This window comes from Rhinatrema bivittatum, chromosome 1, assembly GCF_901001135.1.
Source record: "Rhinatrema bivittatum chromosome 1, aRhiBiv1.1, whole genome shotgun sequence".
Taxonomy (NCBI): Eukaryota; Metazoa; Chordata; class Amphibia; order Gymnophiona; family Rhinatrematidae; genus Rhinatrema; species Rhinatrema bivittatum.
In genome coordinates this window covers 832,572,787-832,588,836 of record NC_042615.1, presented here as the reverse complement: position 1 = coordinate 832,588,836, position 16,050 = coordinate 832,572,787, and the positions used below count along the sequence as shown (strand labels likewise).

Here is a 16,050-nt window from a genome sequence, read left to right as displayed (position 1 = left end):
GGGCGTCCATCTAGCCTTGAGGGAGTTCTTGCCGGTAGTGAAAGGGCGGTCGATGAGGATTCTTCCAACAATGCGACAACAGTGGCATATATCAATCGGCAGGGTGGCACCAAGAGTAAGGCAGTAGCGAGTCTTAATGCATTGGGCGGAATCCCACCTCGAGGGGATTGCTGCATCTCACATAGCCGGAGTCAAAAACATTCAAGCGGATTTCCTAAGTTGGACTCAGATCCAGGCGAGTGGGAATTGTCGGACGCGGTGATGCGGCTCATCAGGCGACGTTGGGGTCCGTTCATATGGATTTAATGGCGACGCCAAAGCTTTTCACTTCTTCAGTCGACATCGACAGCATGAGGCTGAGGGCATTGATGCTCTGATTCTATCTTGGCCTCAGGGGGTTCTACTTTATGTGTTCCCTCCTTGGCCGTTAGTGGGCAAGGTGTTCTGTCGCATAGAAAAACATTGCGGAGAAGTGATATTGGTCGCTCTGGAGTGGCCGCGGCATCCGTGGTTCGCGGATCTCATCAACCTGGCGGTGGACGGTCTGATTCGTTTCGGTCATCTGCCAGGCCTACTTCGTCAGGGTGCAATATTTTCAGACCAGGCCGATCACTTTTGTCTAGCTGAGAGGAGGAAGTTGAGGTGTAGAGGTTATCTGGAATTGGTTGTGACCACTTTATTGCAAGCCAGGAGGAAGTCCAATAATCTGGCTTACATGTGCGTATGGAAGGTGTTCGAGACTTGGTGTGCTACTCATAGAATCCGTGCCCTCCAGTCCTCCATTCACGATATTTTGTCTTTTCTGCAAGATGGTTTTCCAAAGGTTTGTCTCCCAGCTTCTTTAGAGTTCAACTGGCGGCCTTAGGCTATCTCTGTGGTAAGATCGGGGACTCCACTATTTCGGCGCATCTGGATGTTATCAGGTTCCTCAGGGGAACAAGAAATTTGTGACCTCCGGTCAGGAGAGTTTGTCCCTGCTGGAACCTTAATCTGGTTCTCAGAGGTTTGCGTACGGTGCCTTTTGAGCCTCTCCGAAGAGTGACGCTGAAGGACTTGACTCTTAATGTAGATTTTTTAGTAGTGATATTTTCTGCTAGGTGGATTTCGGAGTTACAAGCGTTGTCCTGTCAGGATCCCTTCCTTCAGATATCAGTCGGGGGTTTCTTTGAGGACAGTGACTTCTTTTTTACCTAAAGTGGTTTCTGCTTTTCATGTGAACTAGACAATTGAGCTTCCAGCTTTTCCATCCGTCGATGTCTCCTTTCTCCTTTCAAACGGTTAGAAGTTCGTCAAGCTCTATTGTGCTATCTTGAGAAGACGAATGATTATCCCAGGACAAGCAGGATGCTAGTCCTCACATATGGGTGACATCATTGATGGAGCCGTATTGTGGGAAAACTCTGTCAAAGTTTCTAGAAACTTTTGACTGGCCCTGTGAGGCCACTGAGCATGCCCAGCATGCCATGATATTCTGTGCCACAAGGGTCTCTCTTCAGTCTTCGTTTTTCCGTGCTGCTGTAGGCATCGCGGAGCAGGAGCCTTGTGAGTTTTTTCTCACAGTGTTTTGCTGACAAAAGTCACTTTTTCTTATATATATATTCTCCCACACGGGATCTCTCAGGTTTCCACAGGCTGGTGAGTAATCGTTGTCTCGTTTTTCTCTCATGAGAAAAAATTTTTTCTCTCACACTTTCTCTTCATTTCATCGACGGCTGTTGACATTAAAATGGCTACAGGATTTTAAAAATGTCCCATCTGTAATCGGACAGTGACCATTACAGACCCACTTTAAATATTTTGAGCAGAATTTCCCTAGAAATTCACTGAAAGAGTGTCCCTTCCACTCGCTCTCCCTACTGCCCTGGCCACTTTGCCCTCTCAGGCCCCAACTCCTCCACCTGCCAGTATCTCTCCCCTCCACCTCTAGCCTCAACCCCTTCCATTCTATCACCAGTCCCAGAGTTTGACCCCCATTCTCAGTACTGCCCCTCACACAGGCTCCCTCTGTCCCTCCCTCTCTCACACACATGCTCCCGCTCTCTAGTACACATACACTGTCATACAGGCTCCCTCACTCTCTTGCACACACATATCCACTCCTACAGGGTCCTCTCTCTTGCATCCACACCCACACAAGCTTCCTTTTTCTCTCACACAGGCTACCAATATCTCTCTCACGCACCCCTTCACACAGGCTATGTCTCACATATACCACAATCCCTTCACACAGGCTAGCACCCTCACATACACATGATCCCTTTCTCATACACACGAGCTCCCAATCTCTCTCTCTCTCTCTCACACACCCACACCCACACACACACACAAAGAACATAAGAAAATGCCATACTGGGTCAGACCAAGGGTCCATCAAGCCCAGCATCCTGTTTCCAACAGTGGCCAATCCAGGCCATAAGAACCTGGCAAGTACCCAAAAACTAAGTCTATTCCATGTTACCATTGCAAATGGCAGTGGCTATTCTCTAAGTGAACTTAATAGCAGGTAATGGACTTCTCCTCCAATCTTCTCCTTCACAATCTTCTCATATAGGCTCCCTCTCTCTGAAACCCACACTGAAGCAACCCCCACTCTCTTACCTCCTATGCTTTCTCTCACCCTCCCCTCTCTTACACTCCTCTCCCTGCTCTCACCCTCTCCTCCCCCACACACCCCCTCCCCTCTCTCACATCCCTCTCCTCTCACACACACACACACACACACACACAGATTCTCTCTCACTGGGGCCTTGATCTTCGCCGCGAGCAGAGCACACTCCATTCACGGCATACAGGGCCTTCCATCTTCGCCTCGAGTGGAGTACACTCCGTTCGCGGCACACGGGGGCCTTCCATTTTCGCCGCAAACGGCGCGCCCGGCCTTCATCTTCACCGGGAGCGCATGTCCTGTGGCACAAGCGGGCCTTTCTCTTCGCTCGCTCATTTCATGGCATGCTGGGGTCTCCCCTGCTATTTTCTGTGCAGAATTTGGCTATTCTGTGCAGAAAATGGCAATTCTGCGCAAGGGGGGGAATTCTGTGCAAATTCTGCACTCCGCAGTAGCACAGAATTCCCCCAGGACTAATGTGTGTATCTTTGCAGTTAGCTATGCTATTGAAAATGTATCCATTAATCTTTGTTGTTCTTTGCGTCAGCTACTGATGGAAAAGGCTGCACAGTCTGGGAGCTCTCTCTTTTCTCTCTGTCTGTCGGTGCCCATTCTAAGTGCTTCTCATACCTCATGTCTTCTTTCCTAACTGAATCTTGATTTCTCAGTAGATATGTTTCTCACAGGACAAGCAGGATGGTAGTCCTCAAATAATGGGTGACATCATCAGGATGGAGCCCAATCACGGAAAACTTCTGTCAAAGTTTCCAGAACTTTGACTGGCCCCTACTGGGCATGCCCAGCATGACACTAACCCTGCAGCCAGCAGGGGTCCCCCTTCAGTCTTCTTTTTTTCCACGCAGCAGTAGCCTCGCGGTAAAGGAGCTCTGAAGAGATTCCTGACAGGAATTTTCTTCACAGAATTACTAAAAGTTAAGTTGCCCACAGGGGTCCCTCTTCTACCTTTTATAAGTCCGCTGTTCTCTGGTAAGTTTTTACCAGTTTTCTGTCGATTACCGTCGAGTTTGGCCTTCGCGGCCTACTGGCCGTCGACCGTACCACGGCTAAAGTTTTTCCATAGCCATGGCGTCGGGGTTTTGTCAGTGCCCGGACTGTACCCGCACCATGTCTATCACAGACCCCCATAAAGTCTGTGTAATGTGTTTAGGATGCAAACACGATGTCTTGACCTGCACCAAATGTGCCCTAATGACCCCGAAGGGTCGCAATGCCAGAATGGAGAAGATGGAACTTCTCTTCCGTGCTCAAACCCCGACTCCGTCCATCGCATCGACGTCGTCAGAACCGGCACCGTCGACTTCACGCCAGCATCGACCACCGACCGGTGACCGACCGGCATCGATGATTACTTGGCCATCGACACCTTCTACTCCCCCTCAGGATCGAGGAGATCGAAGGGAGAAACATCGCCATCGACACCGTAAGACTCGGACCATCGAGGGAGCGAAATCATCGACCGAGCCGCTGTTGAAAAAACCCCGTCCAGGAAAGGCACTGACCATTCCTGCGACCAGGTCACCGAGGCAACCCTCACCCGATCGGGGATTGGGAGCCACGACTCCGCCTGTAATGGTGGTCCCTCCGGCTATGCCCCTACCTCCTTCTTCTGTTCCGGAGCCGGGGCTGCTTGCTCCAGGTCTCTGAGAAGAACTGGACCGGATGGTCCAGGATGCCTTCGACAAGGCGATACAACGTCTTCAGGTTCTTCTGGCACCGACACCGGCACTGACTGTGGAACCGTTCATCGACCCAATTCCAGCAGCGCTGGCACCGCTGCTTTCCAGGATGGAAGCCCTCATAGCCTCTTTTCCATCGATGGAGCCCAGGTCTCCGATGGCTCCGATGCCCTCCCCACTGACAGCATCTTTGGGAGGAGAAACACCGTTCCGCATTCCTCCTTCCGGAGTTATGCCTCAGCCATCGATGCCTGTACGTCCCTCGCCACCGATCTAACCATTGGTGCCAATATGTCCATCGGCGCCACCGAGTCATCCCTCAATGCCTATACCGGTGCCTTCGATGCCATCATCGGTGCCTCTGATAATTCCTCCGATTCCTTCAGAGCCTAGACCAGGACCTACAGGCATCCAACCAGCCTGTCCCCCTCTACTTCCTAGAGGAAAGGGTGTTGATCCTTATGATACCTGGGGAGATGATACCTCAACAGACACCGATGACTTACCTTCTCCACCTTCACCCACTGAGAGTAGAAAGTGTTCTCCTCCAGAGGACCTCTCATTTATAAATTTTGTGAAGGAAATGGCTGAATTGGTTCCTTTTCAATTGCAGATGGAACAGGATGATAGGCACCAGATGATGGAGTTGCTCCAATTCCTGGATATCCTCAAGGTAATAACCTCTATTTCCGTCCACCAGGTCCTTCTTGATCTTCTCAAGAAGAACTGGGAAAATCCAGGAACAATTGCTCCAGTACACAGAAAAGCTGATACTACTTACTTAGTGCAGTCATCCCCAGGATTTCAGAAGTCACAGCTTGACCACCAATCCGTCATGGTGGAGTCTGCTCAAAAGAGGGCAAAGAGGTCAAAACCTCACTCATCTACCCCTCCTGGTAAGGAACAAAAATTCCTGGACCACATTGGACACCGAGAATTCCAAGGAGCCATGCTCATCTCCCAAATTGCTGCCTATCAGCTTTATATGACCCAATATAACAGGGCCATATTTAAGCAGATACAGGATTTCTCAGACTCCCTGCCTTAGCAATTCCAAGTTCAACTACAAACCCTTGTAAGCAAAGGTTTTGAGGCAGGCAAGCATGAGATCAGAATATCTTATGACATCTTCAACACCTCTACCAGAGTGTCAGCAGTTGCTATTTCAGCGAGACGGTGGGCCTGGCTCAAGTTTTCTGACCTTCGCCCAGAAGTGCAAGACCGGTTGTCCAACCTGCCCTGTGTAGGAGATAATCTATTCGGCGAACAGATTCAATGGACGGTGGCTGAATTAAAAGATCATCATGAGACCCTAAAACAATCCATGAGACCCTAAAACAATAAGACCCTAAATCAATCCACACTTATTGTCTTTCAGCAACAATGTAGTGTCTATTTAACAGTGTCTATGCTGCTTCGGTTACAGTGTCTATATTGCTTCAGTTTTATATTTCCCAGTTGTTCTCTAAGTTGATCCCAGTTGTTTTATAATAGATTGTACCTTATTATAGATTACCCGTTCATTTTTTCAACATGTTCCTTGTAAATCGCCTCCCCGGCGATAGTTAACTCTGTTAAATGTGAACCGGAGTGATATGTATTGTATACAGGAACTTCCGGTATATAAAAGCTAAAAATAAATAAATAAATAAAACAGCTCTCTTCGATGCCTTCTGACTTCTCTTCAAAGCAGCCCTTTAGAAAGGACTCTAAGAAGTCATTCTACCGTCCACGAAAGTCCTACCCACCACCAGCCAGATCCCGTGCTACGAGACCTTATCAGAAACATCAGTCTCGCCAAACCCGAAAACAGAAACCACAAGCAGCTCCCCAGCCGGGGCCTACTTCAGGTTTTTGACTTCCACTTGGAGAGCAGCAGCCAGATTCCTCTTTGCACATACCAGTAGGAGGTTGACTGTGCCACTTTCTCAACATGTGGCATTCAGTCACAACCGACCAATGAGTATTGGCAATCATTGCTCAGGGTTACCATCTGAACTTTCTTGCCCTGCCATCGGACCTCCCACCTCTGCCGATGTGGAGAATGTCCGACCACTCCATTCTTCTGGATCAAGAGGTCTCCCTCCTTCTCCAGTCAAGAGCAATAGAACCCGTTCCACAGTCTCAGAAAGGCCTAGGGTTCTATTCCCGGTACTTCCTAATTCCCAAAAAATCGGGAGGAGTCTGTCCTATTCTAGACCTACGGGCCCTCAACAAGTACCTCCAGTGAGAAAAGTTCAAGATGGTCACCTTGGGCTCGCTTCTACCTCTTCTACAAAGAAGAGACTGGCTCTGCTCTCTAGACCTCCAGGACGCATACATCCACATTGCGATAAGTCCAGCTCATCACAAATTCCTGAGATTCCTAGTAGGCCTCAAGCACTATCAATACCGAGTGCTTCCATTCGGCCTAGCGTCTGCTCCACGAGTCTTTACAAAATGCCTCATAGTCGTCGCAGCATTCCTCAGGAAACAAGGTGTTCACATCCACCCCTATCTGGACGTCTGGTTAATCAGGGCTCCCACTCAGCAAGCTGCTCTGTCATCAATCAATCTAAACTTACACACTCTAATTTCGCTAGGATTTCTTGTCAACTACGGCAAATCCTACTTAGTCCTATCTCAAACCTTGTCGTTCATTGGGGCAGACTAGGACACCTTACAGGCAAAGGCTTTCTTGCCTCAACAACGAACACTGACCATCGGGTCTCTTGCTCACCAACTGCAGTCTCAGCATGCTGCGACTGCACGCCAATTTCTCGTCCTCCTGGGACATATGGCATCCTCAGTCCATGTCATACCAATGGCCCGCTTGGCCATGAGACTCATGCACTGGACTCTGAGGTCTCAATGGACTCAAGCTATTCAGCCTCTGTCGACCATTGTCCACGTCACCGACTCACTCTGTCTGTCCCCCTGGTGGAAAAATCAGAACAATCTCCTTCAGGGATTGCCCTTCCAGGTTCCGAATCCTCAAATCATTCTCACCACCGATGCTTCCAACCTCGGGTGGGGAGCCCATGTAGCCGATCTGCAAACCCAAGGCTCTTGGTCTCCAGAGGAAGCCAAACACCAGATAAATTTCCTGGAACTTCGAGCAATAAGATATGCTCTAAGAACTTTTCTGGATCACCTGTCAAATCAGGTCATCCTAATTCAGACGGACAACCAGGTGGCCATGTGGTACATCAACAAACAGGGAGGCACAGGATCCTTCCTTCTGTGTCAAGAAGCTGCCCAGATTTGGGCAGAAGCCCTCTCCTATTCGATGTACCTCAGGGCCACCTACTTGCCGGGAGTGGACAGTGTGCTGGCAGACCAGCTGAGTCACGTATTTCAACCACACGAGTGGTCTCTCAACCCCTCGGTAGTGAACTCCATCTTCCGACAATGGGGATATCCTCAGATAGACCTCTTTGCATCCCCTAGGAACCACAAAATTGACAACTACTGCTCCCTCATTCGCAGCAAACATTCTCAGCCCAGAGACGCATTCTCGCTCTCATGGGCAACCGGTCTGCTTTATGCATTCCCTCCACTTCCTCTTCTCTCGAAGACTCTTGTGAAGTTGCTTCAGGACAAGGGAACCATGATCCTGATAGCACCTCACTGGCCCCGCCAAGAGTGGTTTCCAATACTTCAGGATCTCTCCATCTGCAGGCACATTCCCTTGGGAAAGGACCCGCTCCTGATCACTCAAAATGACAGGAGCCTACGCCATCCCAATCTTCAAGCCTTGTCCCTGACGGCGTGGATGTTGAGAGGTTAATACTTCAACCACTTAACCTTTCAGATCCAGTTTCCTGTGTCTTGATTGCTTCGCAAAAGCCTTCCACAAGAAAATCTTACTCTTACAAGTGGAAAAGGTTCACGTCATAGTGCTCTTCTCAGTCCCTTGACCCCTTTTCCTGTCCAATCCTGAAGTTTCTGGACTATCTTTGGCATTTGTCAGAATCGGGTCTAAAGTCCACTTCCATCAGAATGCATGTCAGTGCGGTAGCCGCCTTCCACATGGGTATCGGGGATGTTCCTATATCAGTGCAACCCCTTGTAACATGCTTATTAAAAGGCTTGTTCCATATAAAGCCTCCCTTACGTCCTCCGGCTCCTTCTTGGGACCTTAATCTAATTCTCAGTCGGCTCATGAAACCGCCATTCGAGCCTCTTCACTCACATGGAAAGTGATTTTCCTTTTGGCAATCACTTCAGCGCGCAGTTAGTGAATTGCAGGCCCTAGTTACCTATCCGCCTTACACTAAACTTCTGCAGGACCGGGCGGTCCTCAGCACTCACCTGAAATTCTTACCTAAGGTAGTGTCGGATTTTCATCTAAATCAATCCATTATACTATTTACTTTTTTTCCTAGGTCCCATGCCAACCCAGGAGAACAGACTCTGCATACCCTTGACTGTAAACGGGCTCTAGCTTTTTACCTAGACTGTACAGCGGCCCACAGGGAAAGCACTCATTTGTTCATCTCTTTCCACCCTAACAAGTTGGGAAAGCCTGTGGGTAAGCAGACTCTCTCCTCCTGGTTGGTGGACTGCATATCCTTTTGCTATCAGCAAGCGGGCATTCCATTTCAAGACCGTGTTAAAGCATACTCTGTGAGGGCCATGGCGACTTCAGTAGCGCACCTACGATCGGTGCCGCTTCCTGACATTTGCAGGGCCTCAACCTGGAGTTCTCTCCATACCTTTGCAGCCCACTATTGCTTGGATAAAGCCGGAAGACAGGAGTCCATCTTCGGCCAGTCTGTCCTTCGTAACCTGTTTACAACATGACATACCAACACCCTTCCGCCTGCCCTGTGGGGTTCAGGATGCCCTCTCCCAAATTCCACCCCAGTTGTTGTGCCTATTGCACGCCTTTGGGTACATTTGGTGCAGGTTCGGACATCCTCAGCTCGATACTCACCCATATGTGAGGACTACCATCCTGCTTGTCCTGTGAGAAAGCAGATGTTACTTACCTGTAACAGGTATTCTCACAGGACAGCAGGATGTTAGTCCTCACAAAACCCGCCCACTGCCCCGTGGTGTTGGGTTCGTAACGTTTTATTACTTTATTTTTCGGCACTGCCTGTAGCTTTCAAATAAGACTGAAGGGGGACCCCTGCTGGCTGCAGGGTTAGTGCCATGCTGGGCATGCCCAGTAGGGGCCAGTCAAAGTTCTGGAAACTTTGACAGAAGTTTTTCGTGATTGGGCTCCATCCTGATGATGTCACCCATATGTGAGGACTAACATCCTGCTGTCCTGTGAGAACACCTGTTACAGGTAAGCAACATTTGCTATATGTTTGTACTTAAATATCCACCTGGTTATTTGGGAAAACCTATCAAGAACATGACTGACACAAGATCATGCAATTTATTTTCTTTAATGTTTTCTTTTTATTTCATCATTTTGTTAATATGTAAGATGTTTTAGTTAAATTTTATAGGCTCTTAGTTTATTTATTGTTTTATCTATCAGACTGAATTCTTAGATTTTATAGTTTTATTCCTACTTCATTGTATTTCCATTTTAATTGTGTGAACTGTTGTGATGGTATGTCTGAACGACGGTATCCAAAAATCTTCAAATAAATAAATCTGGTCTTTTTTAGGGTATTTCAAACATCCGGACAAGAGACATTCCATTTAAGAAAAATGCTACCTTCACTACACCCATTGATGAATATCTGGATGAACCGATGCCCTACACCTTGGAGAATTATCCCAATCTATAAACCCTTGTTATGCATTTCTTCTGTAGTATTCACAGACTGACCCTCTCATCACTCTTCTTGAAGCACAACCTGACACTTCCACTCTTCACCTTGGGTAATGCACAACCTGAGTCTCTCCTCACCACTTGCATGATGCATAGCCCAACTTTCCCACCATCCCTCTCCTTGCATGATGCAAAGTCCAATTCTCCTCCCCTACTCTTTACATAAAATATAGCCTGAGTTTCCCACCCCACTCCCTTGCATGATGCACTGCCCTGCTCTCTCATTCCCTTTCTTCTGTTGTGACACCAGCCCCAATTCTGCCACCCTCTCCTTCTCCTTGGGTGACTTTCGGCCCAACTCTCCTACACTCCCTCTTTATCCTTTGGTGACATACATCTCAACTCTCCTACCCTCTCCTTTTCCTTGGGTGATGCACATTGCAAGCCCAATTCTCCCACTCTCTCTCTTTCTCCATGGATGACATGGTCCAACTCCCCCCCACCCCTTCCTTCCCCTTGGGTGATACACAGCTCAACTCTTTCTCCTTCCCTTGAATAATGCACAGCCCAACTCTCTCACCTTCCCTCTCCCCAGGAGATACATAGCCTAATTCATCCAGTCTTTTCCTTTGAACAGAATATTTCCCTGCTATTGTTCTACAGTGCAGATTCTGGAATTGCTGCTGATAAATTTGTGATATATAATACCTGTTGTTGTCTTTATTATTGATGGTTGATAAACAGCTCCTCTCTTATTCGTTTGATCCAAAATCCATTTCCCCCAACAGAAAAAAATATATCTACTATAAAAGAAGTGAATATTTCTACCATATTACATGTTTCCTTTGACTGTATTGATGACATTGTCCTGCTTATCTGGGGGAAGGGCTCATGAATGTGCTGTTGTACCTCTGGTAATGATTGTTCTGTACAACTCATAAAGGGGTCGATGTAATAAAACACATGCTACAATCCAAGTTGGATTTTAGTGTGGGTTTCATTTAATATGCTTGTTAAAATAAGTAGTCCCCACTGGATGCAGGAAGCTAATGACATGTAAATAATCCAGGAGTAAAAAAAAAGCACACTGAACAGCTTTTCCATATCATCCTCATACACCAGTCCAATCCAAACATGTGGGTTATGTCCCCTCCCAACAAATGGAGGCAGAATATATGGATGTCTCCAGTGACATCATCACACCTGTGTCTAGGTCAGTGGTTCCCAACCCTGTCCTGGGGAACCCCCAGCCAGTCGGGCTTTCAGGATATCCACAATGAATATGCATGAGAGAAAATTTGCATATGCATGAGAGAACATTTGCATATTCATTCCCTGTACGTACCCGGATCAGTCCAGACTCCTGGGTTTTGCCCCCCCTCTAGCAGATGGAGATAGAGAAGTTTTAAAAAAAAAAACTCCGCCTTATACAGGATGGTGCCACGTACAGTCCGGCAGTATTTCAGTCTCCAGCAGATGGTGGAGGTGCAAGGCCTACAGTCTGTGCTGATTCCATAGTGGAGTTAGAGTTGTGAGTTCTGTGAGTTTTAGAGAGTTTTAGGTTGGTAAAACCTTTTTACTTTGATTTAAAAAAAAAAAAAAAAAGCAGTTTTTGTCCTGAGCCTCCCAGGGGGTTTGTAAGGTCCTGAGGTGACCATCCCCCGCTGGTTGTTGAGGCAGCTGCATTACAAGGGTCGAGGGCCCTCTTGTTCCAAGCTAGCAGGTCTGGGTGCGACACCGGGGAGCCCGGTTCACTCCACCCCACCAGATCAGGACCGTGGATCACTGCTGGGCAAGTCTTTAAAAAACAAAAAAAAGTTTTGATTTTCTTTCATTTTCTGTCAGTGTCACCAGTGCTGTGGCTCTCTTCACTTCCTGACTCGGCGCTTGGGCGGACCACGATTATTTTTCTATTTTTTTACAGAATCGAATTTTAGCTTTCTCAGCCCCGATGCCGCGCTCGTCTGCGTGCCTTGCATGTAGCTCGGCCCGCGCGTGTCTTTCTCGGGAGGGGCTGTGCTCGGCATGTCTTCCCGGGGGGGGAGGGATCCTCCAGGGCCGCAAAAATGGTTAAAGGCAAAGCTGCTCGAGCTCCTTCAGTGTTAGCTGCACCGAGATCAGCTGAGGCAGATCTGTTCCCGCTGAGCGCGGGAACAGAGGCCATTTTGGAGTCTTTTAGATCAGCGATTCGTGCAGCTATGGGGGAGGGGGATTCTCCCACCTCATCTCTCTCCTCAGCCAGGGTTTCCTGGAGGGAGCGAACCTTTACTGACTCCTCCTCTTCCTCCTTCTCCTCAGAGGAAGTAATTGACATACTGCGGGTGCCCAAGGTGGACGCAGCGGTGTCTGCAGTCACCAAAAAGACCTCAATCCCAGTTACGGGTGCTACAGCCCTGAAGGATCTGCAGGATAGAAGGTTGGAGCTGCAGCTCAAGAAAAATTTTGAAGTCTCGGCACTGGGAGTGCGGGCAGCTATTTCCAGCAATTTTGCCTTGTGAGCAGGCCTTCGCTGGGTTCAGCAGTTATAGGCTAATGCTGGTCTTTCCGATGCTGAAGCACAGCAAGCAGGAAGCTTCAATTGCTTACAGTGCGGATGCACTCTATGATCTGTTACGGACTTTGGCCAGATCCATGGTGTCAGCAGTCTCGGCTCGACGGCTCCTGTGGTTAAGAAACTGGTCGGTGGATATTTCCTCCAAGGCTCAGCTGGGGACGTTGTCTTTCAAGGGTAAATTGCTTTTTGGCAAGGACCTTGAGGATATGATTCAATCCCTGGGGGAGAACAAAGTTCACTGACTGCCAGAGGATAGGCCCAAGTCGAGGGGCTCCTTTTTCTTCACCATCTCAATTCAGAGGGAATCGGAGATTTCGTCCATCCAGAGCTCCAGCTTCTTCCTTTTGGCAAGCGTCCGGTCGCCAACAGAATTGGTCTCAGCCCTTTTGTGGCTGATGCTTTGGCAGAACTGGGGCTACCCAGTCCTCATCTGGGGCAAGTCTTCCCAATGAAGGGACGCTGACCCATTCCTCAGTTCCAGCTGTCGGGGGGCAGATTGTCCCTGTTTTATGAGGAATGGGTCAAGGTGATGTTGGACCAGTTGGTCCTTACTGCGATAAATCAAGGCTACGCTTTAGATTTTAGACACCACCTTCCGGAGCGGTTTCTGGTCTCCCCATGCGATTACGAAGAGATACGACAGGCAGTACAATATACCTTGCAACACCTTCTGCAACTCAGCGCCATCACCCCGGTTCCTCAGGCAGAGCAGCAAAAAGGGCGTTATTCCATTTACTTCGTATTCCCCCAAAAAGAGGGGTCCTTCCGACCCATTCTGGATTTGAAGCGCGTAAACCACTGCCTCAGGGTGCCACGTTTTCGCATGGAGATGTTACCTCAGTCATTGCCTCGGTAAGAAAAGGAGAGTTTCTGGCATCACTGGACCTAACGGAAGCGTATCTTCACATAGGCATTCGGGCCGACCACCAGACGTTTCTGAGGCTCTCTGTGATGGGTCGCCATTTTCAGTTTCTAGCTTTGCCCTTCGGTCTTGCCACCACGCCCAGAACGTTTACTAACGTAATGGTTGTGGTGGCGGCTCATCTGCGCAGAGAGGGGTTCCTGGTGCATCCATACCTGGACAACTGGCTAATTCGGGCAAAGTCAGAGTTGCTTGGCCAGTTGGCAATTTTCAAAGTGCTTCAACTCCTGCGATCACTGGGTTGGGTGATCAACTTAGCCAAGAGCTGACTGGTGCCCACCCAGTCTTTGGAGTTTTTAGGAGCTCTATTCGACACTCAACAGGGGAGAGTGTTCCTTACCTCGGACTGAATTGTCAAGCTACAAGGACAAGTGTGGGACTTATTGGCCAACCATTTCACCAGAGTGCGGGATTATTTGCAGGTTCTTGGCTCCATGATGTCCACTCTGGAGCTGGTGCCCTGGACCTTTGCTCATATGCGTCCTTTACAGTTCGTGTTGGAATCCAGTCTCTGAACAGTTTCATTTACCTGCATGAGACTAAATGCAAAATGCGTGGATGAGACGATGGTGCAAGGAAGAGGGATTCAGTTTTGTTAGGAACTGGGGAACCTTTTGGGGAAGGGGGGGGAGTCTCTTCCGAAGGGATGGGCTCCACCTTAACCAGGGTGGAACCAGACTGCTGGCACTAACCTTTAAAAAGGAGATAGAGCAGCTTTTAAACTAGAACAAAGAGGAAAGCCGACAGTCGCTCAGCAGCGCATGGTTCGGAGAGAGGTATCTTTAAAGGATACTAATGATGCATTAGAATTAGGGCATCCCGACAGCGAGGTTCCAATAATTAGCAAAGTAGTCCAAGTGCCTGTAACTAAAAACTCACCTGAGCTAAAAAATGCTAACTTATCCCTATCAATTAAAAAGCAGAATGAAAATACAAACAAAAAACAAACTTTGAAAAGTTTGTATGCTAATGCCAGACGTCTAAGAAGTAAGATGGGAGAATTAGAATGTATAGCAGTGAATGATGACATAGACTTAATTGGCATATCAGAGACATGGTGGAAAGAAGATAACCAATGGGACAGTGCTATACCGGGGTACAAATTATATCGCAATGACAGAGAGGAGCACTCGGGAGGAGGTGTGGCTCTTTATGTCCGGGATGGCATAGAGTCCAACAGGATAAACATCCTGCATGAGACTAAATACAAAATTGAATCTTTAAGGGTAGAAATCCCTTGTGTGTTGGGGAAGACTATAGTGATAGGGGTATACTACCGTCCACCTGGTCAAGATGGTGAGACGGACAGTGAAATGCTAAGAGAAATTAGGGAAGCTAACCAAATTGGTAGTGCAGTAATAATGGGAGACTTCAATTACCCAAGCACACTGGTGCAGGACAAATCTCACTTCCACTGAAGAATTCAAAAAGTCTGTTTATTTCAGAAGATTCAATGTCAAATTCATTCGATTGGCACCTCCATCAGTAATAACAGTGATTTCTTAAAGTCCCCCGACACGGTCCCGTGTTTCGCGACTGCTGCATCGGGAGGGACCAAGGTAACAGTTATAATCTGCAATATAATATACGTACATAAGAAGTGGAACAGCTTGGCTACAATAACCATTAAAACATAGAATCACATACCTGTAGCAGTAATCACTGGAGCGCAAGCGCCCTCTGAAAATGACAGCCATTTAAACAGAAAAAGGCGCAAAAACAGAACCTCTCGCGAGATCTATTTCAACCAAATTAATCAGCGGATTTCCTCCATCAGTCAAAAAGATACCACTCAATATCTTTATTAAGTCCTTTGGGGGAAACGGTATCAAGAGTGAAGATCTCATCTCTGCTCTCTCCGACCCAGTGTACCGGAGAAATCGCCCCCCCCCCCCCCCCGGGGTGGGTGGGGAACCACCTCTAACACTAGAAAGGAGAGATCAGAGATGGAATGGCCACTGTGGGACCAGTGGGACACCAGGGGCTCGTCCATTCTAAGTGACCGGATATTTGAGCAGTGTTCTATTATCCTTGTTTTAACCATCCTGGTCGTTTTTCCTACGTACAGTAAAGAACAGGGACATCTCACAATGTAAATGACACCTTTTGTGGTGCAATCAGAGTTTGAATACAGTCTAAAAGAACGCCCGGTGATAGGGTGTATAAAGACTGAGATGGTGTCTGTATGGCTGCACATAGTGCAGTGCCCACACGGTCTGTGGGTACCCCCCTTCCTATGAGTGTTGTCAACATCTAGCGCTGCTGTGTGCACCAGTCGATCGCGCAAATTTCTTCCCCGCCGGAATGTAAAACGAAGGGGACTATGAAATAAATCTGATAATGCTAGTGCTGACCAATGGCGCCGAATCCATCCCTATCGCTTTTCCCACTATTGAAAAAGGCAGGATGCAGTTGTTAGCCGTATCATCAGAACTAGTAGGTGGGAGAAAGAGCCAATCCCGGTTTGTGTACAAAGCCCTTTTAAATGCCTTCTTAATCACTGGGCCGGATAACCCCGATCTAAAAACCGGGCAGTCATAGTTTGGGCTTGGGTGA

General features: G+C 48.1%; 1 protein-coding gene across 1 annotated transcript in view; it reads left to right on the top strand.

Annotated features, from left to right (window-relative positions):
* Positions 1 to 10,723, top strand: part of SPAG8 (sperm associated antigen 8) — a 130,222-nt gene extending 119,499 nt beyond the window's left edge. The window contains exon 7 of the mRNA XM_029583274.1: positions 9,912 to 10,723. Within this exon, the coding sequence (XP_029439134.1) occupies positions 9,912 to 10,034 (123 nt within the window). The 3' untranslated portion in view covers positions 10,035 to 10,723. The remainder of the gene's footprint in view (positions 1 to 9,911) is intronic.
* Positions 10,724 to 16,050: the final 5,327 nt, after the last annotated feature.